General features: G+C 41.0%; 1 protein-coding gene across 1 annotated transcript in view; it reads right to left on the bottom strand.

Moving 5' to 3' along the window:
- LOC122809104 (mitochondrial carnitine/acylcarnitine carrier protein-like) overlaps positions 1-26,489 on the bottom strand; it is a 708,815-nt gene that overhangs the window by 309,560 nt on the left and 372,766 nt on the right. The window contains exon 5 of the mRNA XM_044080345.1: positions 8,515-8,632. Within this exon, the coding sequence (XP_043936280.1) occupies positions 8,515-8,632 (118 nt within the window). The remainder of the gene's footprint in view (positions 1-8,514; positions 8,633-26,489) is intronic.

The following is a 26,489-nucleotide window of genomic DNA, read 5'->3' as shown; positions in this document are numbered from 1 at the left end:
GTGAATTAACATCCAATGTAAAAAATGTGTTTGGTGGGGGTGTGTGTTTGGGTGGGTCAAAATGTTCTTCTCATGAAAGATTTTCACCTTATTCAAAAAATGCCAAGAGTCTTTTATGAAAGATGGTATATATAACAACAAAGGCCCCCAACTACTATCTATAATTAATGAAAGGCCCTCTGTGAGGAGTGAGGAGACAACACAATTAGAAAGGGGGGTTCAAACATTTTTTGTGGGTTTTAGAATCCCAAAAACCCCAATCTTGGGGTTATCAACCACACAAAAGTTGTATAAACTAAAAGTAATTTCCCATAAATGTAAGAATGTACTTTTTTGAAACATTTCATGATGTCAAACAATGCAATTGTCTCATATTCACAGTTGTTAGCCAGAATGTCCAACATTTTTTTATAATAGTCATTGTGCTTCATTACTACTACATAAACCTAAAAGTGGTCGCTAACTCCTTTAGGTGTTTTAAAGCTTGTCTTTCTGAATATTCTAAATTATTTTGGTGAATATGCTGTTTACTGAACAACAAATTTACATCATTAATACATGATTCTTCATAAGACTTAATCGTATGATGTAAATTAGGAACAAAACTAGAAGGTTTTTTAATTATATTATGATTGTCAGAAATACCATGCATTAAGAATGACAGATTTAATTGCCTAGTAAATTTTTTGATGTCAACAATGGTTCTACTGTAGTCAGCCTTTCGACTAGGAATAAAATTTAAACCGTATTTTAACACAGATAATTCAGCATTAGTAAAAGAAAAATCAGTCAAGTTAATAATATCAAAGTCTTCCAAACAATCATAATAATAATAAACATTTTTTGTTCCTTTGCCCTGGACTTACTTGAAAGCACTGACATGCCTGAAAAGAAACTAAACGACTTAAAAACTATTCTAATGCAGAAGGTCATCCCCTGTCCCACCACTTGCCGCACACACCAATCTCACCCTGTCTTTGATACTGAATAATGCACAGTGAGGAAAATTTACACAGTTTGTAAAAAGAAGTTATGTCTTACCATAATGTTCCATCTGTGTTGTAGATCTTTGTTCATTCATTACAAATAGGACTTCGGTTCCGTCCTCAGAAACGATATGGCCGTTTCCAAGCTCGTGACAGCCAAAAACTCTCAGCTAATACCTACCCATAATGCCCCTCTCCTAGTTACTTCAGATCGAGTTGCCTACCCCTATATAATATAGGTAGTAATAAAAAAATAGTAGAAGGCTCTGTCTGAGCAAATACCATAACTAGGAGTTCCTAAAGTCCACCAGGAGTCCAGGCAGGGGAAGGAGGGTGGAAAGTAATGAATGAACAAAGATCTACAACACAGCTGGAATGTTATGGTAAGACATGACTTCTTTATCTGATGTTGTAAATCTTTGTTTATTCATTACAAATAGGACCGAGTCCCCAGTTACTTGAGTCCTGGTTAGCCCTAAGGAAGGATATTCCTGAGCACCACAGAACCAAAAGATGCTCATCCCCTGGAGGCCAAATCCAATTTGTAATGAGAGATAAAGGTATGAGGTCTTGACCAAGTGGCTGCTGCGCAGATATCATCCATAGAGACTCTGGAATGAAATGCTACAGAAGTAGCCATAGATCTGGTAGAATGAGCATTTATTCTAGAAGGTAAGGATAGCTTATTCTGTTGGTAGATAAAAGTAAAGACGTTTCTAAGCCAGGAGGATAAAGTCACTTTGGAAACAGGTTTACCCAATCTGGGTCCTGCAAAGGCCACAAACAACTGATCTGTTTTCCTGAAAGATTTAGTCCTGTCCAAATAACAACAAAGCTGCCGATGCACATCAAGGGTGTGCAAAAGGTACTCCCCTCTATTAGAATGCTGAGTCAAGAAAACCAGCAAGTCAATAGATTGGTTAATGGAAAATCCAGAAATGACCTTGGGCAAGAAAGAAGGGTCAGTATGAAAGGACACCCTATCCGTGTGGAAGATCAAGTAAGGTCTCTTGACACTCAAGGCCTGTAGCTCAGATACTCTTCTCACTGAAGTAAGTGCTACTAGAAATAAGGTTTTCCATGGCAAAAATTTTAAATCACATAAATCAAAGGGCTCAAAAGGAGGACCTGTGAGAGACTGAAGCACCAAAGTCAAGTTCCAGGGTTCTAAGGGAGGCTTGACTGGAGGTTTAATGTGTAACACTCCTTTCAAAAATGTCTTGCATAGGCGGTGTGACATAATTGAACAATTATCAAGTCCATTATGAAAATTGGAGATAACTGCTAAATATACAGTGATCGTCGATGCTGAGGCTCCTACATGTAAAAGAGTTGTCAGGTATTGAAGGATCTTTTGAATAGACATAGAGAAGGGATCTATGTTCTGATCTTTGGCCCAGATAGAAAACCTAGTCCATTTACTAGAATAAACTTTCCTGGTGGAAGGTTTGTGTGAAGTCAGAAGAATTTCACGAACTGGAGATGGGATGTCAGGCAGCCCGGCAATCATTGGAAGTGGAGGAGCCAAGCTGTGAGCTTGAGACTGTGGAGGTTCGGAAGAATCAGTCCCTGAGGATGAGATAACAGGTCTTGGGAATGATCCTGGATCCATGGGCTGTGAATCAGATGAGGCCATAGAAACAGGAACCAGACTTGACAGGGCCAGTAGGGGGGCAATGAGGATCACTTTGCTTCTCAAACTCTGAGCTTTCTGGATAAATTTTGGAATAAGGGGAAATGAGGGAAAGGCATACAGAAGACCCAGGGGCCAATCGTGCATTAGAGTGTCCCTCGGGGGTTCCCCCTGAGGGGGGATCAGGGCAAAGTAGCTTCTGCATTTGTAGTTTAGGGGGAAGTAAACAGATCGCAGCAAGGCTTGCCCCAGCTTCAGAAGATCCGATCCGCTGTTACAGGGTTGATGGACCACTCGTGAGGCATCAGGATGTTCCTGCTCAGACTGTCCGCAATAAGGTTGGAACTCCCGGGAATGTGCAATGCTATAAGAAAGCGGTTGAAAGCTATCGCCCAGTGTCAAATCCTCATGGCTTCCCAACACATGGGGTAAGACCTGGTTCCACCTTGCTTGTTGATATACCAGATGACTGACATGTTGTCTGACTGAATTGCAATGGTCCAAGTGGGTAGGGATGCATGGAATGCTTGCAACGCTAAGAGAACTTCCCTCAGTTCCAGAACATTTATGTGCAAATTGGCTTCCATGGGGGACCAGGTGCCTTGGACTGTCATTCCCTGGAAATGCCCCCATCACCCTAACAGGGAAGCGTCCATGGTCACCATGGCCGTGACACCAAAAATTCATTTGTGGCTTCATCCACCATAGCATTTCCTCCTTGCAATGGTTTGTAAGACGTACCATGTGCTCTAGTGGGTGAGTTAGAAACGACCATTGTGCGGAAAGCAGCCACTGCAGGATTCTCATGTGCAGCCTCGCCAGTGGTACTAATGTAATGGCAGCTGTCATGGAGCCTAAGATTTGCAGTACAAGATGTGCTGGTACATAGGTCTGAGGAAGAAGGTCTTGGATTTGGTGTCTTATTTTCGAAAGCCTGTGAGCGGGGAGAGAAGCTTGACAGGAAGTTGTGTCGAAGACTGCTCCAATAAATTCCAGTGTCTTCATTGGGGGCATTTGAGATTTGTCCTTGTTGATTGTAATCCCCAAGCGGAGAGCGAGACCTTGAGTGCAAGACAGGCTGCGGACTAGGAGATTCCTGGTTGGAGTGGTAAGAAGCCAATTGTCTAGATACGGAAACACATGGAATCCTTGTAGTTGAAGATGAGCTACCACAACTGCCATACATTTGGTGAACACTTGGTGGGGGGGGGGGGGGGGCTGTTGAGAGACTGAATGGCAGTGCCCTGAACTGGTAGTGATTGGCTCCCAGCCAGAAGTGGAGAAACCTCCAGGAGCGGTGATCCATTTTTATGTGGTAGTACGCATCCTGGAGGTCTATAGAGTATATCCAGTTGTTCCTCCCTAGGAAGGGAAGAATGGACTGTACCATGACCATCCGGAATTTTTGAGGTTTGATAAATTTGTTCAATAGGCTGAGATCCAGGATTGGTCTCCAGTCCCCTGTCTTTTTTGGCACTAAAAAGAACCTCGAGTAAAACCCAGATCCTGTCTGGTCTGGGGGGACTGGTTGGGTGTCTCTTTTTCTTAGCGGCTTTTCTATTTCTAAGGCTGCTAATTCCCTCTGATTGGGTGGTACATCGGGGATTCATTTGACGGGTCTAGGAATTAAATTGAATGGTATTTGGTAGCCTCTGGATATTATACTCTGCACCCAAACATCGGTAGTAATAAGATGCCAGGCTGGTAGATGCAGAGAAAAACGACCCCTGACTGCTTTCAGAGGAAAGCAAGCGGGCTGCTAATCAGGAGCACTGTTAGGGTCTGTCGGAGAAAGAATCTCTAGTGCCCTGGTTATGCGGACCCCCTCTACTCTGAAAGGGGCATCTTCCAGATGAGTTGCCCCCTCTGCCCCAGGTGAATTGTTCACCACAAGTGTCATGAAAAAGATCCTTGGAATTTCTTGAACCACATTTTTCCTCCCTTCTGGTTCCTGGAGTAGGACCTCTGGGGGTTGGAAAAGCATATGCCCAGAGAGACAAGGTCTTTCCATCTTTCTCACTTTGTGCAAGTGTGTCTCGTACATTTGGTCCAAATATTGCAGATTTGTCGACAGGTACATTGACGAAGGAAGATTTAAAGGAGTCTGCAAAGTCACACAACTGCATCCAAGCATTACATCTCATGACAATGCCTGATGCGGCAGTTCGAGCTGCCTCCTTGGTGGTGTGAGATATCAAACGCATCGAGGAGTTCGAGATGGATTCAAGGGTAGCTAGCTGCGAGGTGACAGTGTCACACACCTCATCAGGCAGTACCCACGCCAAAGAGGAAGACATTTTGGAAATTGGGTCTCTTTGGAGGCGAGTAAAGTATGCCACATAGTTTAGCAACCGAATGGCGAAGGTCGCTGAAGCATAGGTCCACTTCCCTAGTCTGTCCATGGTCCAGGACTCACTGTTTGGAGGATGGACAGTGGAACTATCTTCTGCCAGTTCCCTCTTGGTGGCTGCCACCATGACCATAAAATCAACTGTCAACTGCTTGGACCAGTGGGTCTGGTCTTCAGGTGTAGATAAAATTTTGTCTCGCCTCCGGGGAACAGGTTCTACATTGTCCGGGGTCTTCCAGGCACACTGCACAATGAGCTTAACAAGGTAATCTGCCGGTGGGGTCACCCAGGAAGTAGATGGCTGGGCATGGAAGGCCTGCAAGAACACTGATTCTTCAGAAGAAGGGTTAGAGGACTTCCAGTCTTCCCACTGCTTGAGGATTTCGAGAATGTCTCAGAATGAGACGTCGTCTGGGGGAGACTGTGGGGACCCTTCCCCCTCATCACAATTGGTGTCTTTGGTGATAGATTCCTCCAGGGAATCAAGGTGCTTCCTCTTGCACCATTTCTTCTGGGGTGGCTCCCCAGTGGGATCTTCTGAGGAGGACTCCGGAGAAGGGGTTCCCTTCAAAGGGGGGGGGGTCTTGCGGCTCCCATGCCCGGGGTCCTGAAATAGGGGGTTGGGACAGCTGCATGCTATGGGGGGGGGGTTCTGATACTGATGTCATTGGTGCTGACTGCTAGCCTGTGGAGGCAAGGACCTTTTCCATCACCTGGAAAGCAGGCCCGCCCAAGGAGGGATGGGAGCCCAGAACTGGGAAGGACAATCTCAGAACCAGGATCACACCCCACAGTGAGGAGTCCACCTCCAGATGAGGAGCTCTGAGAGGACTGGAAGCCATCAGAGTTGTGGACATAGATAGCGCCAGCGAGAAAACAGGTGCCGGGCTAGGTACTAAGGTACAGACAGTCCAAGCACTGTTCCAAGAGAGCATCAACTCTACCGGAGCCGATGCAGCAAGGGGTGGTCGGTGCCGACAGGGGAAAAAACTGCTGTCAGAGCTGAGACAGTATGCACTGGGGTGGACAGTGGTGCTGAGATCTCTGGGACCTGGGTAGAGGCTGGAGGAGGATAAACAGGGGAAGATGTAGTAAAATATTCTGAGCCAAGAGGGATGGAAGGTCTAGCTGGAATGGGCAATCACCTAGCTGCCAGAAGCTGGTCCACAACCCGCACTAGATCTAATTCAGAAAAACTTCTGGTTGATCTAAAGGAGGCTGCTGAAGGAGAATCAGGTCTTTCTAGAAAGGGGCTAAACCTCTGCCCCAAAAAAGGGTCGTAAGTTGGAGAGTATCTTGTCCTTGGCAGATATTCGAGTTTTGGAGCCGGTGGAGCTGAAGAAACTTTTCGCACCATGGCCGGGAATGGTGCCGAAGCAGGTACAGTCATAGGAGCCAATGTTGGATCCAAGGATGGCACCAAAGTTAGTGGTGCCGAGGTTGGAACCGAAATAGGAGTGAATACCATGTACAGCACTGAGGGAGAAGATACAGAGCCTGGTGCCAAAGAGGTCTGTGCCGTGGGTGCCGGCGAAGCATGGAGCCGACTTGGTTCCATAACTGACAGAGATGCAGGAACCGAGTGACTCTGTTTTTCCTTATGTTTTTTGGTCTTTGGAGGGGGTGAGACCTCTGACCCAGATAGAGCCTCCAAAAAATGTGTCTTGATTAAACCTTTTAAAATAAGCTTATTTTTACATTCTGCTAGTGTACGATTACTAAAACTAGCACAAATGTCACAGTCAGCTTTAATATGATCCACTCCCAAACAGTAGACACAAGCGTGGCCATCCGAGTTAGGCATCTTACGCTCACACTTGTCACACTGTTTAAACCCCAGCTTAGCTTTGTCTGACATAGTAAGGCAACAAGGCTATCTTATAGAAAAAAACAAAAGAAGGGAGAGAAAAAGGTGAGAGAATACCAACGATCGTATTTAAAAAATACCACAACTGGTAAGGAAGGGCCTTTCAAAGGTAGGAGAGAGGGACAGTACCAATGTTGTTTGTCTTTCAGCTTTTCCCGGTTAGGGGTTGCCACAGTTTTTCTTCTGAAAAACTAATGTGTAGTTTTTCAAATGTTGTGCTTGAATGTTATGACTTTATTATGTCTGCTAAGTTCTCATTCTGACAAACTAATGTGTTGTTTTCATATTTGTGCTTGAATGTTATGACTTTATTATGTCTGTCTCATTTTTCATTCTGTTAACCATATATATTTGGAGTTTTTCTCCCTGGGCCTCTGTTGAAAATGGGTACCTCATGACCTATTCGGACTTTCCTTGTAAACAAATGCTGAATAAATAAATAAACTGTGATCCATATGTTTGTCCTCCAGTTCTCAAGCCATCCTTATTCTCCAAGGACAAGAATATGTCACCATATATTTTAGCAATAATGTATGACTGAGTGTGGGTAACACAGGATTTATCCACAGTTGGCATGGTGCGATCATGAGGGCAAAGCCTGAGTGATTCAATAAAGCCAACCATGGATAAATCCTGTGTCAAACACACACATGGAAGTTGATTATTCACATTATACAATGACATTATTTAAGAAAAAAGTTTTACCTTTCTAAATAGTATCATTGTATGAAAAGACTTTAGTAGTCTTCCACCAGCTTCTGATAGTCTGGGGCATCCAAGATATGTACTAGGCATGCTCTATGACTGTCCAGAAAATACATGTCTCTGCTGTTTTTTTTTTTTTTTTTTTGAAGTTTGCTGAGGTATTCTGGCAGAATGCGGAGCTGTTTTCATAGTATAACTGGTCTGTTCTTCATAAACAGTTGTAGTTTCTAGCATATCAGAAAAGAATTAAGTTACTAAGCTCTAACAAAGATGTCCATTTTGGGAGGAGTTAAGAGATTACAAAGTACGATGTGGAGCTGCTTTTATGGGCACTCCCAACATGAAAATATATATTTTTAAATATAATATACTGTATGTTTCCTCATGAGAGAAAGTCTTTTTTTTTTTAATTTTAAAATAGCTGCTTTGTGGTGAAGAGAAAGTGAGTTGTATTAACGTTTCCTCAGTTTGTGGAACATAAAATACTTTTTCCTGTTGTTAAAACTGGATTTGCAATGGCCATATTAATTGCTATATCCAGTGTGTGCGTTTTTCAGTAAAAAATACTCTTTTATTGTATAATAAGTAATTCAAGCACAATACAGATTTTCCACTCAAAATCACTTTTTTGTAGTTGAAAAGTCTCCAATGAGAAGGTCACTGAAGCAAAATAACCACTGCTCTTTACTTTCCTAGGGGGTCATGATTTAGTGAAGGGTGTTAGCATGAAATTTTTACCAACAATTTCATTTTTCTCTATTTGTTCTCAGTAAGAATTCCTTTTTTGTCGTAATGCATATATTTAGCCACTGAGGTCACAGTCTACTGGTATACAGTCTCAACAAATCAGCACGCTGTCGCTATTAATATTCTTTTCCAGTCAGAGCCCTATAAAAAGCACGAACATTTAGTAAGAGGCCCAAAATTGTTCAATGGATGATCAACAGACACCCTTATAATAACAGGTACTTACCTCTCATAAGTGTGAGGATGATGCCCTTATAGACCCCACGAATGCCCAGTTCTCTGTAAAGCTGAATGGCACAGTCCACTGGTCCTGTGTATTTTATGACATTATTGCTTGCCTGTACCTAGGAAAAATGTAAAAAGTTACAGAAGTAACACCATTTCAGACCCCACCTTTACATAGCAATCCCCTCTTCATCTTTCCCTTTCAGTGAAGAATCATTTTTAGCAGCAGTCTTCTGTCAGTGTTGGATAAAAACTTGTAATTCCTTTGTGAATTGCTGCTCCCTAGTGACTTAAGAGTGTATATAATGGCTTCTTCCTGCTACACTTGACTGAATTGCAACAGTCTTTTTTAACATCACAGCATTTTTTTCAGTTTTTCCAGCAGACAAACATAAAAAAATATGAGAAAAGAAATTCAGTAGTGTTATATACATCTTAATACAGTACCACGTCAGTCATACTGACAACATTCAGACCCACGTTAATAAAGTGTTTCATTGCAGTTACTAGTTTGCCTTAAGCATGTATTGGTGCCTGCTTTATGGTGCCACGTTTAAAGTGAATCTCTTTGTAAAAAAGTACTGTTGTATAAGTTACACTTACCCATAACAGTAGATGTTCAAATTCCTCCCTGCTGCAGTAAACCTTAGGCTATATGGGCTGTATCCTGCCTAGGAAGCAACAACCATCAGCTTCATATAGCTCTAGCACCCTCCACTCTTTCACTCTGACTGCTTATTGCCTAATTCCAGTGAGGGAAATCAGCTTCTTAGCCATACAAGTACAGAAGACCCTAACAATCTTGAATCAAACAACCAATAATAACAATAAAATATATAAAGTAGAAAGAAACACAACCTTACTTTATATCCCAACTGCAACAGCAGGGAGATGGAGGTTGGGTGCAGCTACTGCTGCAGTGAGGAATTCAAACATCTACTGTTAGGAGCAAGTACAACTGTACTACGGTTCACCATTCCCACTGCTGCAGTAGCCCTTAGGCTACATGGGTTGATTACCAAAGCTTATCCAACCTTGAGTATCATGAATATGGATCCAGACACTCCAGGTGAATGGTCCTAGCATAGCTTGACCTGGGCCTAGAAAAGGAATCCAGTTTGTAATACTTTGTAAAAATATGTACTGAGGACCATGTAGCTGTGTCTAGAATGCTTCCAGAATCTACCCCTTTCCAGTTTGCCACTGAAGAAGACAAGGCTCTGGTAGAATTGGCCTTGATACTGCCAGGAATGGATTTGTACCTGAGCTGCCTATGCATGACCTGAGTAAGCACAGCAATTTCTACATTGTTTTTGGTTCTGGGAAGAAAACTGGGATACTGATATCTTGATTAAAAGTAAAATCTAAAAACACTTTGGGCATGAATGAGGGGTTTGTTCTTAAACAGGCCCTATCCCTGATCAGATAGGATTTACCCGCCAAGGGAGCTTGCAACAAAGAAACTCTTCACGCAGATATGCAATGATGAGAACAGTTTTCCAAGTCAAGAATCACCTAGGAAATCATATAACCAATCAGTTGATGGGCAGTTTCAAAAGGTATCAAACTATCAAATAAAAAATATAGGGTAGACCTACAGACAGCTGAATCTTCAGATAAAATATTTATTTAAAGGTTAGTGCTTTCACGATCAAACCAACCGCTTCTACAGACCATTAACATCAAATAACATAGCATACTTTTTAAAGACAGAAGCAACCTATCAAGATTACTCTACAAATGAAATAAACAAATCACAGTGTATTTTCCTAATTCATTAAAATAAAAGACACTTCTCTAATCCGCAGTATTCAGGAAGTAAACATCATATTAAAAATGCAGTACTACCTTGCCATAAAAGGCACATATAAAATGTATAAAATAAATGCGAAAATTATGAAATAACTTCTTCTTCTTCTTTTGGCTGTTCCTGTTAGGGGTCGCCACAGCAGATCATCTGTTTCCATTTCTTCCTGTCCTCTGCACCATGCTCTTTCACACCAACCGCCTGCATGTCCTCTCTCACAACATCCATAAACCTTATCTTAGGCCTTCCTCTTTACCTCTTACCTGGCAGCTCCATCCTTAGCATCCTTTTTCCAATATACCCAGCATCCCTCCTCAGCACATGTCCAAACCAATGCAATCTCGCCTCTCTTGCTTTGTCTCCAAACTGTCCAACCTGAGCTAACCCTCTAATATACTGATTCCTAAACCTGTCCATCCTAGTCACACCCAGTGCAAATCTTAACATCTTTAACTCTGCCACATCCAGCTCTGACTCCTGCCTTTTTGTCAATGCCACCATCTCCAACCCATATAATATAGCTGGTCCCACTACCCTCTTGTAGACCTTCCCTTTCACTCTTACTGGTACTTGTCTGTCACAAATCACTCCTGACACTCTTCTCCACCCATTCCACCCTGCCTGTACTCTCTTCTTCACCTCTCTTCCACACTCACCATTACTCTGAACTGTTGATCCCAAGTACTTAAACTCATCCACCTTTACCAACTCAACTCCCTGCATCCTCACCATTCCTCTACCTTCCCTCACATTTACACACATATATTCTGTTTTAGCCCTGCTGACCTTCATTCCTCTCCTCTCTAAAGCATATATCCACCTCTCCAGGGTCTCCTCAACCTGGTCCCTACTCTCACTACATATCACAATGTCATCTACAAACATCATAGTCCATGGGGCCTCCTGTCTGATCTCATCTGTCAACCTGTCCATCACCACTGCAAATAAGAAAGGGCTCAGAGCTGATCCTTGATGTAATCCCACCTCCACCTTAAACGTATCTGTCACTCCCACTGCAGTCCTCACCAATGTCACACTACCCTCGTACATATCCTGTACCACTCTTACATACTTCTCTGCCACTACTGACTTCCTCATACAATACCACAACTCCTCTCTAGGCACCCTGTCATATGCTTTCTCTAAGTCCACAAAGACACAATGCAACTCCTTCTGACCTTCTTTGTATTTCTCCAACAACACTCTCAGAGCAAATATTGCATCTGTAGTGCTCTTTCCTGGCATGAAACCATACTGCTGATCACTAATCATCACCTCCCTTCTTATCCTAGCTTCCACTACTATTTCCCATAACTTCAAGCTGTGACTGATCAATTGTATCCCTCTGTAGTTACTGCAGCTCTGCATATCACCCTTATTCTTAAAGATAGGTACCAAAACACTTTTTCTCCACTCCTCAGGCATCCTCTGACTTTCCAAAATTTCATTAAACAATCTGGTTAAAAATTCCACTACCATTTCACCTAAGCACCTCCATGTTTCCACTGGTATGTCATCTGGGCCAACAGCCTTTCCATTCTTCATCCTCTTCATAGCTGTCCTTACTTCCTCCTTGCTAATCTGTTTCACTTCCTAATTCACTATCCCCACATCATCCAACCTCCTCTCTCTCTCATTTTCTTCATTCATCAACCCTTCACAGTACTCTTTCCATCTCCTCAACACACTCTCCTCACTCATGAGTAGGTTTCCCTCACTATCCTTTATCACCCTTACCTGCTGCACATCTTTCCCAGCTCTGTCCCTCTGTCTAGCTAATTGGTACAGGTCCTTTTCTCCCTCTTTAGTGTCCAATCTCATACAACTCTCCATATGCCTTATCCTTTGCCTTCACCACCTCTCTCTTTGCCATGCATCTCATCTCCTTATAGTCATGTCTACTTTCTTCATCTCTTTGACAATCCCACTTCTTCTTCATCAGCCTCTTCCTCAGTATACTCTCCTGTACTTCCTCATTCCACCACCAGGTCTCCTTGTCCTCCTTCCTCTGTCCAGATGTCACACCAAGTACCTTTGTAGCAGTCTCCCTTACTAGCTCTGCTGTAGTTACCCAGCTATTCAGAAACTCTTCACTGCCTTCCAGTCTTAACTATTCCCTGAATTCCACCTCACAATCACCCTTTTTTAACTTCCACCATTTAATCCTTGGCACTGCTTTCACACTCCTCCTCCTCTTCTTGATCACCAATGTCATCCTACAGACCACCATTCTATGCTGCTTAACTACACTTTCCCCTGTCACCACTTTACAGTCTCCAATCTCCTTCAGACTGGCCCTCCTACATAGGATATAATCCACCTGTGCGCATCTTCCTCCACTCTTGTATGTCACCCTATACTCCTCCCTCTTCTTAAAATACATATTCACCACAGCAATGTCCATCCTTTTCGCAAAATCCACAATCATCTGACCTTCTGCATTCCTCTCCTTAACACCATACCTACCCATCACTTCCTCATCCCCTCTGTTCACTTCATCAACATGCCCATTGAGGTCCGCTCCAATCACTAGTCTCTCACCCTTGGGTACACTCACCACCACATCATCCAACTCACTCCAAAATTTTTCTTTCTCATCCATTGCACACCCAACTTGTGGAGCATATGCATTAACAACATTCAACATTACACCATTAATTTCGAGCTTCATAAACATCACTCTATCAGACACTCTCTTCACCTCCAAAACACTCTTGGCATACTGTTCCTTTAGGATAACCCCTACCCCATTTCTCCTGCCATCCACACCATGATAGAACAATTTGAACCCGCCTCCTATACACCTGGCCTTACTTCCCTTCCATCTGGTCTCTTGCACACACAATATATCAACCTTCCTTCTCTCCATCATATCAGCTAGCTCTCTCCCTATACCAGTCATACTGCCAACATTCAAAGTTCCTACCCTCACTACTACACTCCTAACCTTCCTCCTCTCTTCCTGCCTTCAGGCATGACTTCCCCCTCCTCTTCTCCTTCGGCCAACAGTAGCCCAATTTCTGCCAGCACCCTGTTGGCTAACAGTACTGGTGGCGGTCGTTGTTAACCCAGGCCTCGACCGATCTGGTATGGAAATATGAAATGTTATCTGCATAAGTAATTTGGCAGAGGTTTTACACCAGATGCCCTTCTTGACACAACCCTCCCCATTTATCCGGGCTTGGGACTGGCACAAAGAAATGCACTGGCTTGTGCATCCCCAGAAAATGATGAAATAACACTATCTACAAAATACCAGTCTTCGGGCATATGGTTAGGTTATGTTTCAAAACACTTAAAGTAGTACAAACAAAATCCACACGTTCATGGCACTACTTCACCTTGGTAAACTACATACCTTCAAAACAAGTCTAACTGACACACTACCATTCAGGCCCGCTCCACTATCTGCTCTCAGTTTAATAATCCAGCTAAGTTTCGATCTCTCTGTGATATTCTTAATGTCACCCATACGAACATTGTCATATATATTCTCTATCGCTAAAAACTTAAAATTATGTGTAGGGTAATCCACAACATATTTCTCTAATGCATTCATTGTATTAGAGATCCTAATACTATATAGATGTTCCCTTATCCTTTCTTTAATGCTTCTGTTGGTTTTACCAACATAAAACGATGAATATATAGTGCAGTGTGCCAAACAAATTATATGATGTGTTTCACAGTTGGCATTCACTTTAAATACGGACCTCTGCCCTGAATCTGGATGTAAGAAACAGTTATTAGTATCAATGTAACCACAAAAATTACATTTAGAGCATACGTAGGTCCCCATGTCTCTATCTTTTAGAGCTGAACTCCGCTTGTTCATTGAATAGCATAGAAGTCTTTTACTAAATTTTCTATTCTTGAAACAAAAATAGTGTACATCACCTTCCAAACTCTTAAGTCTCTCATTGGTCATTAGTACTGGCCAATGTTTACGAAAAATATCAGTAACCTGATTCACATTACTAGTACAATTGATGGGTATATTAACAAATCTCCTACCTTGGCTGATATTACCAACATCACCTTTAGTCTTGTTAATACTTCTGCAGTGGTGGTGCTGCGGTAGCATTGTTGCCTCACAGTTAGACATTGCCCGTTCGATTCTCAGTTAGAGCGTCTTCTGTGTGGCGACATGCGTGAATGGGCATTCCTTCGTTGAAGGTTGTGCATTAGGCCCGGCAAGCCAGCACGTCAAAATCTACTGCCAATCATCAGCGGACTGGAGTTCCGCTGTGGCAAACCCTAACCAGGAAAAGCCGAAAGAAAGAAAGAAACAAACCTTTAGTCTTGTTAATATATGAGAAATAGGGTTTAGGTCTGGTTTCTCTCACGGATGGAACTTGTAAGAGTATCTGATTAACTTCAGTGTTCTTATAACCCCTCTCTCTTAAAGTTATTTCCAAGTATCCCTAAATCTCATCTAAAACCCTCATCATTAGCATTCAACCTTGAAATATGCATTCCTTGGTCTTTTGCAATATTGTTGAATAGATAACCTGGATGCATACTCTGTCTATGTAATAATGTATTCCTGTAACATTCTTTGCTAAATAGCTCTGTACTAAATTTGCCATCTAGGGATCTAATAACATGTGTGTCCAAAAATTCAATGAACATAGTAATATAATGAAAACTTCAAGAAGAAAGTCATATCGTGTAAATATTTGATGAAATCCTACACATCTTTCACTGAACCCTTCCATACTATAAATATGTCATTGACAAATCGTCACTAAAACCTAGACTTCTCACAGTCAACATCCCTTTTAAGATGATGTTCTTTAGACTTGCCTGATGGATTCCACAGGCCTTGCACTTTCACCCCCTCTGGAAACTGCTCCCAAAACAAAATCCTGCACATCTCTGGTGACAAACTGGTTTGGGGTCTGAGGAGCGAAGGGGAGACATGGGTTTTGTTAAAGCTTTTGCCTCCACCAAACAGTTCTGTTTTTATAATGCTCGAAACTGGAATTTCATACTCCAGAGAATGCAAAGGCTGAGTCCAACATTTTATAGAAACCATATCTTTCTCATGTGTAATCTGGCTAGAGGTATCACAAAAATCATAGAAATCATGAACCCTAGGATCCAAAAGATTGATTTGAGAAACTCAGGAAACATCCCAGATAAAAATCCACATACCAGAAACACAATCCTGTGAGACAGAGTCAAGGAGGATTTTGCAATATTTATCTGGTAGCCTAGATTGGTCAAAAGAGACATGACCCATGTTAACGACTCTTGACATCTGGATAACAACTCTACAAAGATAAGTAAGTTGTCTAAATAATAAAACATGTAAATGCCATTCAGTATGCAAAAAGCTGTGACTGGGGCTAGACATTCAGAAAATTCTCATGGAATTGTAAATAAACCAAAGGGTTATACAGAGAACTGATAATGCAGCCCAGAAACAGAGAACCTTAGAAATTTATTGAAGCTATGGCTATAGGGATGTGGTAATACACATCCTGTAGGTCTAGCATTACTAAGTAACTCATGAGAGGAGTAAGGGCTAACAGGTTGTGTAAGATTAACATTTTGAACTTTCACATACAGATTTAGAAGTGAAAGATCTAATATTGGTTTCCAAGAGGCCTATTTCTTTGGTACAAGGAACATTCTGGAGTAGAAGTCTTCACCCTTTTGACTTAAAGGCATTGATTATATGTTTCCTTGTATGTGCAAAGACTGAAAGAATCAGAAAAAAAATTCTAATTTGTTTAGAAGGTATGGGAGGTATTATCCTGAAAGGCTTTTCTATCCGGTGCCATCTGTAACCCTCTTGTATCACGTTTAACACCTAGGAAACCAACAATGAATTGATGTACTCACCATAACATTCCAACTGTGTTGTCCAGTTTTCATTCTTCCTCAACTCTTGGGTTTGGATCCAATTCTGTGATCCAACTCGTCCGCTTCTACTAGCTCATGGATCACTGAAAGCTCTCACGCTCCTCCCTCAGATCATGTTTGCTGCCCTTTATGTTCATAGAGCATTGCAAAGAAATAAAAAAATATTAAGATAATTAGCAAAAACTGAGGCTCAAAGAAAGGAACAAGGTTCCTTCAGCATCATTGATCCTTCCAAAACAATGACTAGGAGGGGGTTGGTGGGAGGGTAGTTGAGGCAGAATGAAAATGAACAACACAGATGGAACATTATGGTGACTACATAACTTCTTTACCTGATGTCAATTTTCATTCATTCCTCAACACTTGGGGCAAAGTCCCCAGCCACCTAAACCCTGGGAGGACTCTAAGGAAGGATATTCCTGAGTACCATTAAACCAAAACCTGCTCTACCCCTAGAGACCAGATATAATTTGCAATGACCAATAAAAGTATGAGGATTTGCCCAAGTTGCGGCTGCACAGGTATTATCTAGAGAAGCTCTACACAAAATAGCTGAAGAGGTAGCCATACATCTTGTGGAATGTACTCTTGGTGGCTTGGGTAAAGATATACCCAATTTGTTATAAACAAAGGTAATACAATCAGTCATCCAATCAGCTAATGTTGCTTTAGAGACTGATTTGCTCAATTATGAATACAAACAATTGACCTCTTTTTCTAAAAATCTTTCATTCTATGTAAATAAAAACGTAATGGTCTAGGAACATCTAATAGGTGTAACATACATTCTCCTTTATTTGAAAATTTTGGAAAGAAGACTGGTAAATTGATAGTTTGATTCATACCAGATTCTGACATCACCTTAGGAAGAAAGGAAGGGTTGGCTCTTAAGGATACGCTGTCTATATGAAAAATCACGTAAGGAGGCTTAGAAGACAAGGCCGGTGACTCTGAAACTCTTCTGGCAGAGGTAATAGCTACTAAAAAGACAGTTTTCAAAGTTAAATAGTTTAATTCTGTCTTAGCTGAAGATTAAAATGGAGACTGGATTAGAGCTTGCAATACTACATTTAAATCCCAAGGGGGGACAGGATCTTTAATAGGAGGTCTAAGAAGAAGTGTCCTCCTTAGAAAGGCTTGACAAATTTTGGATGATGCTGGACATGAATTATCTATTCCAACATGAAAGTTGGAGATGACAGCTAATTGCACTTTAACAACAGAAGAGCTAGGTCCTTCATTGAAGACTGAAATTCCAGAGCCTTAGAGAAGAAAAAGGATCTAATTGATTCTGTTGTGCTCAAAATACAGATCTTCTCCATTTACTTTTGTAAAGTGCACTGGAGGAAACTTTGGGGGATGGTAAAAGAATATGATGGACTGGGGAGGACAGCCTGGGCTGGTATAGAAATCAATGGACGTGGAGAAACCATGAAGTCAATTTTAGGCCCAGAATGTCTAGATGAACTGAGTCTGTCGGGTGAAACAGAAGGTCTGGAGTTGGATCCATGATCCAAGGGGGATGAAGAAGAAGATGAGGCTAAAGAAAAGGAAATGAAACAAAATCTGACGAGGCCAATAAGGGGCAATGAGGACTACTGTGCTCTTCAATCGAGATGCTTTATGAAGAAATATGAGGATGAGGGGTATCAGGGATAAGTGTAAAGGAGACCGGCTGGCCAGTCATGAAGTAAAGCATCTCTTGGTGATTCCCCAGGTGTAGGGATGAGGGCACAGAACCTGCTGCACTTATTGTTGAGAAGGAATGCAAAAAGGTCACACTACAGCTAACCCCATAGATGGAAAATCTTCTCCGCCACATTCATGTTTTGAGGCCACTTGTGAGGCATTAGAATAGACATGCTTAGCTTGTCTGCAATCATGTTGGACTTCCCCAGAATATGCGTTGCTGTCAGAAATCAATTGGATGAGATCGCTCATTGCCACACTCTTAAAACGTCTTGGCACAGGGGGTAAGATCTGGTTTCCCCTTGTATGTTGATGTACCCACCAGTGACATATTGTCTGAATTGCAATAGTTCCACTGGGGAGAGAGTCTTGCAAATCCTGTAATGCTAATAGAATGGATCTCATCTCCAGGACATTGATATGCATGTTGGCTTCTTTGAGGGACCATGTGCCTTGGACTGTCCTTACCAGGAAGTGCCCCCCTCCCAATCTGGGAGGTGTCCATGGTCACTATGGCGTTGGGTTGGGGAAGAGCAAAGGGACGACCTTCTTGTACTTGACTTGATTGTATCCACCATAGGAGATATTTTCTGTGAGCTTGAGGAATCTTTATCTAACTGCACAGAGAGTGGTAAAGAATGGACCAGTGAGTAGCTAAAGTCCATTGACGTACTCTCATATGGTACCTTGACAATGGTACTAGGATGATTGTTAGTGACATGGACCCTAAAGCTTGAAGGATTAAGCTAGCTGAGAGAGAAGAGTTTTGGATGATATTCCTGACCTGGAACTGAATAGTTTGAACTCTTGGCAAAGGAAAGGATGCTGTTTGCGTGATCATTTTGAAAGAAGCACTGAATAATTCTAACAACTGAGTTGGTTCCAAATGAGATTCATTGTGACTGACTGAAATACCCAGATGGGAGCATATTTGGCGTACGTAATCTCAGTCTTGTATCAGTTGATTTCTGGTTGCAGCGGTAATGAGCCAGTCGTCTAGATACAGAAACACTCAGAATCCTTGCATCCTCAAGTACGCTGTCATTACTGTCATGCATTTGGTGAACACTATGGGGAATGTGGTGGCACCAAAGGGTAGAGCTCTGAAATGGTAATGACTGGCTCCCAGCCAGATGCCCAGATATCTCCTGGAGCACCTGTTCATTTTTATATGATAGTACACATCCTGAAGCTCTATTGAGCACATCCAATCTTCCTGAGCCAGAAGTGACTGAACTGTGACTATCCAGAACTTTGTATTTTAAACTGACTGATTTAGATTGCTGAAATCCAAAACTAGTCTCCAGTCCCCTATTTTCTTTGGAATCGTGAGTAAGTTCCGGACCTTCTCTGGTCTTGGGGGACCTCTTGGATGACTCTTTTTTCTAGCAGCTTGTGTATTTCTACTGCTGCAGCCTCCCTCTGTCTGGGTGGAACACTGGGGATTTTCTTTAAAACCAGAGGAGGTGGATGGGAAAATGGTATACTATAACATCTGGATATTATCTTCTGCACCCATGAATCTTTTGTAATTTTTAACCAGGCTCTCTGTTGCAGGGATAAACAACACCTGACTGCCTCCACAGATGGACAGTCGGGCCTCCTATCAGGAGTGCTGGTAGGATTTATCAGAGAAGGAGTCTCTCAATCCTTGGTTCTGTACACCTCCACTGCTGTAAGGGTGGCATCTTCCATTAGTGTTCTCCTTTCTGCCTCTGGGGGAACTATCTCCATGTGGACCTTGGATGGGACCCTGGGATTTCTTGAACCACATCTTCTGACCTTCTCATTGATTCCTAGAAAAGGTTCGTTGAGGGGTCAAAAAATGTACGTCCATGGCAGATAGGGTTTTACCTTCCTGCTCACACCTGAAGAGTGTGCTTTCACTTTGTGGCCAAATAAGGAACTTTTGTCAAGGGAACATTGATGAAGGAAGCTCTGAAATGTTCTGGAAAGTCATACAAGTACATCCAGGCATGCCTCCTGATGGAAATACCTGAACCCGCTGCCCGTGAGGTATCTTCTGCTGCATGAGAGATAAGCCTAATGGATGAACTGGAAATGGACTGAAGGGTAACCAACTGCAAGACAACAGAGCTCTCTGCCTCAGAGGATATAATCCCAGGGAGTGATTTAGTACATTTTTTAATCAAATCCCTCTGGAGTCTAGTGACATGCACCAGATAGTGCAGCAATTGAATGGAAAATGTCCCAAATCTGTCCAACGCCCTTGCTCCAATGGATTTTGTTCTTAGTTGGTACCAGGATCTTGTCTGGTCTCTTGGGTATTGGTTCAACAGTATCAGGCTCTTTCCACTTCCGCTGAGAGACCAAATATATGACCTTATGGGCAGGCAGAGTCACCCAGGAGGCAGATGGGCCAGACTATTCTTGGGAAGGGTTGTCAGGAGAACAGCCACCCCTCTTTAGGAATTCCAGAATATCTCCAAATGAGATGTCGTTGGGTGGTGATCTTGGGGACCCTTCCCCTTCATTAAAGTCGGTATCTTCAGTGACTGACTCTCGAGGAGAGTCTAGGTGCCTCTTTTTTCACATTTTTTTTCCCCTGGGAACTTCTTCGGTGGGATGTTCCAGAGAAGTATTGGAAGAAATCAGTATACCCTGTTGGGTATCCTGGTGGTTAACTTGTGCTCACTGTCCTGTGCTAAGGATGTTTGAAGCTCAAGACATAGAGACAAATGGGCTAGAGTGGTCAGAGCCGAAAAAAGTAGAGAAGTTTGAGCTCTAGGTATAGAGAAAGCTCCATTACCTCAAATTCTGAATGTCTTGGAGATAAGGAAACAGATGGATCCAAAAGAACATGCTTATGGGCCATAGGCTCCCTCATTCCCAAAGGCAGAACACTCAAAGAGGGAGTCGGAGCTGAACTGTCTAATGCTGAAGCTCTGAGGGGAAGAGATGGCTTTGACAACTTTGGATTTGACTCCAACACCTTGGATCCAATGCTAATGCTCTGGTTCAGAGAGTCATACAGTTCTAAGGCACTCAAAACTGGACCTGTCAGAGATGACACCAGTGTTGAAGATACCAGTATTTTTGAATCCGATGTGAATGACTCTGGAACCTTCAGATCCAATGACTCTGATATCACAGGTTGGATTGGAGAAGGAGCAAGTGGGTGGGGGGTGTACTAAGATCTCTGGATCTGATGGGGTCAGAGCTGGGAGACTCCCCATTTGTATGTGCTTTGAGAGACCCTTCTTCATCATCCTGTCCACATCTGCTTCAGTCAAACTTTTTGAAGGGTGAGTCGAGGATGTTGTAAAGAAGGGCCTTGAATGGTGGTGTCTTTGAGAATGCTCCAAGAAAGGGGATGACAGCCTAGAGATGATTGGATCTGGACCCAAGAGTGGTGATCAGATCTGAGGTGGTTTTTCATTTTGAATCTTCAGATCTGAAGATTTATACATTTTTGCTGGAGGTTCTGAACTCTGAGCCAATGAAACTGCAGGTTCCAAAGACCATTTTCTACAGTCTCTCTTTTCAGACGTTTTAGGGAAATGAGCCCCAGAAGATGCTGGTGAAGCAGAAGATTTAGAGGGCAACAAACCACTGAGAATGACCTTATTCTTGCTGTCTATGATGGCCCTAGGATTAAAACCCTTAATAATGTCACAGTTTGCATCAAGGTGTGATGGGCCTAAACAACAGATGCTCTCAGAATGCACATTTGACAGTGGTGTCTTGTGGTCACAAACCAAACATTTTTTGAAACTTGAGAGATTCTCTGACACTATAAATTAAAGAAGAAAAATACCGAAACTACACTAGATCAACAGCCAAACGGCCAAACAGTGAAAGGGATAAAGTTAAAGGTTTGTTTTAAAACTAAATAATTATAATTATATGAAAAATATATGAAAAATGCCAACTATGGTAAAGAAAGAAGTACCCAAAGGTACAGAAAGAACTACCAACAATGGTAAATTAAACAGGAGTAAACAAGTACTTCAAAGGGAGAAGGGAGGAAACGCTAAAAAAATTAGGAGATCTAGATCTCAGATATAAATTACAAGATGTAGAAAAATAATTAAACTCAATGTAAACCCAAAAAACTATATGGACTATAGAGCTGAAACAGCGACCATGTCTATAAACTAAGGTGGCAAATGAGATCTGGGGTATGTTAGGGACTAGGGTATTATGGGAAAGGGAGGAGCTCAAGAGCTTTCAGTGATCCAGGAGCTAGTATAAGCAGCCAAGTTGGACCCAAGGATTGGATCTGAACCCAAGAGTTGAGAAATGAATGAAAACTGGCAACATCAGATCAATTGTTCTGTCAAAGGGGAATGTTGAGGGCCAACTTTAGGGACAGACTTGTAGAGATACAGGTCGGGGGTTGAAGGCAGGGGGTAATGAATACTGACATAGTCATTCTGCACTGTTGGTTTATCCCTTTTTCTGAAAAGATACTTTTTTTTTCATTTGTTGTTGCTATTGTTACCATCCAGACATTTCTTTTTTGCATTTTCTTTGCCAGAAAAAGACAAAAAAAAGGTTTTGTTTATTTGGCATTTTTGTGTAAGAAGACCTATAAAATTTGTATTTGAGTACATAAAATATATTAGAAACTAGAATCAATTTTTCTCTTTCGTCATACTGTTTGAGAATCTGGGTAGCAGATACACCAAACAATACCTTCTTATTTCAGAATTACCTCATCAGCAAACTTTTGGTTATGTACCCTAGCATATCTTCTTAATACTGTAGCAGTAAAAGTGGCCCATGACACAATATCTCCAAAATCATACACACTCTTCAAAGCATGTTTAGATACCTGAGAAAGGGTTGAAATAGTTTGGTTCAAAAAAGGACTTTCTTCTGTAGGAAGAATGGAAGCCAGTTCCCTCAGACTGTCCATATGAAGAAGCTTACATTTCCACTCATATGCCTGGTAATTCAGAATTCTGAAGGCTAAAGTGGAAGAAGAAAACACTATCTTACCTGTAAAGTTCAACATTTTACCTTTTATGTCACCAAGTGAAGGGTTTGTATTGAGGACCACCCTGTTGTCACCATGGGTCATATCTCAAAGGCAGTGAGGCAGATCTAAGGTGAGAGAAAAGCAATATATAATCCTAAGATACCTTACACAGCTTATATGCTTTTTGAGGAACTGATGGCTAGGTATCAGGATGGGTACAGCAGCATTCAACACATCCACTAGGGCTGACAGTATATAAGGAATGGGAGAGGAATGAGGTATATCCATTTGTAATACATCATATCTTTTCCACCTTTCATCTCCATCTAACATTTAGCATAATTCCCAACAGCCATTCTCCCTCCCATACTACTTTGCACTATATCCATTCATACTCAGACCTCTCCCCAGCAGTACGTATCTATCATTCTACAGTTCAATTTCTACTTTCTCCAAATAAACTGTCACTACTTCCTGTCTTAACTACAACCCTCTATTCTTACATTTCAGAAACATAAGAGAAATTACCAAGACAAACTAACCCTCTTCCTTCATAGAAAATACTTTCTTCCTACCAGCCTTCTACCAGCTTTCAGACTAATCCAGCACTAAATATCCTACAGCCCTGCAAGTTCTTGCTTCCTTCTTGATTCCTACTTCCCCACCACCTGACATCAATAAAATATAGATTCCTTTACTTAATCATGCTACTCCTTAGCTTATTCTCTATTCTTCTCCTCCTACTGAGCTATTTCTCATTCTAGTATGACTCAGTGATAGCTAATATCTGTCTAACTCTGCTCCCTAACTCCTCCCTAAACTCTCCACATATCACAATAAATCTGTTTAATGATGCCCCTCATCTTTACCCCAAATATAGATTTATTAACTCCATTTCAATTCAAATCAAAATAAAATTAAGTGGACAAATACTCTCCAAAAAAAAAAAAAAAACAAGAATCAATAATATCCCAATATACTAAAATCCTCCTAGGAGAAGACAGTCACCCATATCCTGGTCCCACCTAACAACCATCATCAAGACAATTCTTTTTCACAAACTGCTCTAATCCCACAACATTCAACCCCCAACCCCAGTAATCTAACGTTTGCTGCCATAAATATTATTTATTTTATTTTATATTTGATTACCGGGTTGGTCTGACTGGGCAATCAGGTGCCCATTTTCAGCAAAGACCCAGGGAGAAAAGCTCCACATACATGACAATCATAAAAAAATACAAAAGCTCCACATACATGATAAAAATACAAAAGTCAGAGATGAGTACAAATTAACAGAGCAAGCAAATAATAGCATATCATGGCATAGTATGATGAGAAGTTACAGAAGTGTACAATATAGAGTGTACAGTAGTAAAGCAGAAAATATAATGTATTTGAGTAAGAAAGTGAAGTAATGCTATATACAGTTATACACATACATTTAAAAATACAATTCATTATGGTAGTTTTTTTTCTACATGTTTGATGTTTGAGTAGTGCCAGAGGAAGATTTATCTGAATAGTGGTAATAGGACTAGCCATGGTCAGCACAGGTACATTGCCAGATGAGACTAGTGTGGGCTTTTAATTGGGTTTTAAAGATGGGACTGCTGTTTTGCAATCTAATATCCGGTGAAAGTGGATTGCAGATTTTCGCAACTATGTAGGAGTAGAGAGATTCACCAGCACTATGTCTTTACTTAGCTGCTTCAAGAAGGGCTTTGTCTATGGATCTTAGTTGGCGAGCAGAATTGTGAAAGTTGAGTAATCCTGAGAGATGAGGAATCTTGTTTGGGTAGTACAGCAAGTAATTAGCCATGGTAGTTGGTTATAGTTTAGTAAGTTGGGGAGTTCTAGCCAACATAGTTGTTTTAGTGAGTGACAGTGATGGGAGCAGAAGTTAAGAGTTGGTTGCAAATCTAGATATTTTATTATAGCACATGGACAATTTATGAAGGTCTGTCTTGTTAAGGTTTGTTAATACAATCGCTGCATAGAGCAATGTAGAGAGAATATATTAGAAGCATAAGAAATAAAACTACTACATCAAATGCCAGGATTACCCAAAACAAACCTGATATTCTCCCTATAACTGAAATTTGTCTTAAAGTCAGCATAAACTACTCCAAAATGACACCTCTCCACTATAATATCATCCATAATGACCATATAAAGAGAAAAGGTGGTGGCATTGCATTAATATTTCCCAACTACCATACTTCCCCCTACAACAAGCTAGTACCAAAATTCAGTTCCGACTTAATACTTTCCTGAAACTAAACAAATATGTATTAATGCCCTTTACATCCTTCTTGGGGACAAGACAGCTACACTGGAAGATATACTACATTGGATATCGATAACAACCACAACAAAAAATACTAGTAGGTGATGCCAATGTCTATTGGTTGGACATAACCTAAAACTCATCTTCATCTAGCATGAACTTACACAGTTTCACACAACTAATTAATAGCCACACACATTATAGCAAGACATCAAATTCCATATTAGGCTAGATCCTAGTATCACACTAGCAAATTCACCACCACAGGTACAATCTCAGACTCTCTCAGTGAACAGCTCCCAATCTGTTCAACCAGGCATCTCCCAAATCCACTTAAACAGCATGTTTATAAAACATGCAACCTAAGTTTTATCCAGAAATATTCATTACTATCCTATTATCGATTAACTGGAACATCATAAGAATCCTACCCTTAGATGATGCTGTAAATGAAATCAGTACAACTTTCCTAAGTAGTCTTGCACCTCCTAGAAGGAATTAACTAAAAAATAATGCAATTTTGCTATCCAAAAAGAGTAGAATGCTAATGCATGATAGAGAAAAATCATGGAAAGAATGGCAAAAATATAAAACACTAAAACAATAAAACTAAAACAGCTTGAGCAACCAGCGGTGTAAAAACAAACTAAATAAAAAAAAACAAATAAAACCAAGTCTATTAACTAATCATTTTCATCCTCAAGAACTAGGACTTCATCAGTTGCACAGCAATAAAATAAATAAAAAAAAAAACAACATTATATATACCAATTAACACATAAATAATTACATAATTATATAATTAAATAATTAAATACAATTACGGTTTCTTAGGTCTTCTATCCTTAAGAAAATGTTTACTGCTAATCATTTCATTAAGTCCTGGAAACTTATCAGCTCCCAGTTTCATCTACCATAAACCTTCTTTTTGTTCAATCACATTTTTATAATCACCTCTCTACTACTTTTGTTAACAATTTGCAATCCATGAAATCCAATTTTCTTATGTTCAGGAAACTCAGCTAAATGTTTATACAAAGCATTGTCTATGTTTGTATTTTTTTACATCATATATATGTTCCAAAATACATTTACAAAATTTTCTGGATGCCATTCCTACATAAAAAGGAGCACATCCTTGGCAAGTAGCAACATAAACTAACCCTTCTGTGGAACAGGTGTATCTCGTATTGGCATATATGATAAAATCTAAATGTTGGAATATAATAAACTTAGTATTACTCATATACCAACATGCCTTACAAGTACCACAAGCAAAGGTGCCAAACTGTTTTTGATTAACTATGTTATCTTTCCCAGAAATAATAAAAAAAAACATCTCTCTCCAAAATATTTTTATTGTATTATTTTTCT

The sequence above is a fragment of the Protopterus annectens genome, chromosome 8.part0 (genome assembly GCF_019279795.1).
Source record: "Protopterus annectens isolate FY-2018-M chromosome 8.part0, PAN1.0, whole genome shotgun sequence".
NCBI lineage: Eukaryota > Metazoa > Chordata > Ceratodontiformes > Protopteridae > Protopterus > Protopterus annectens.
This window is presented reverse-complemented; position numbering and strand designations above follow the sequence as displayed.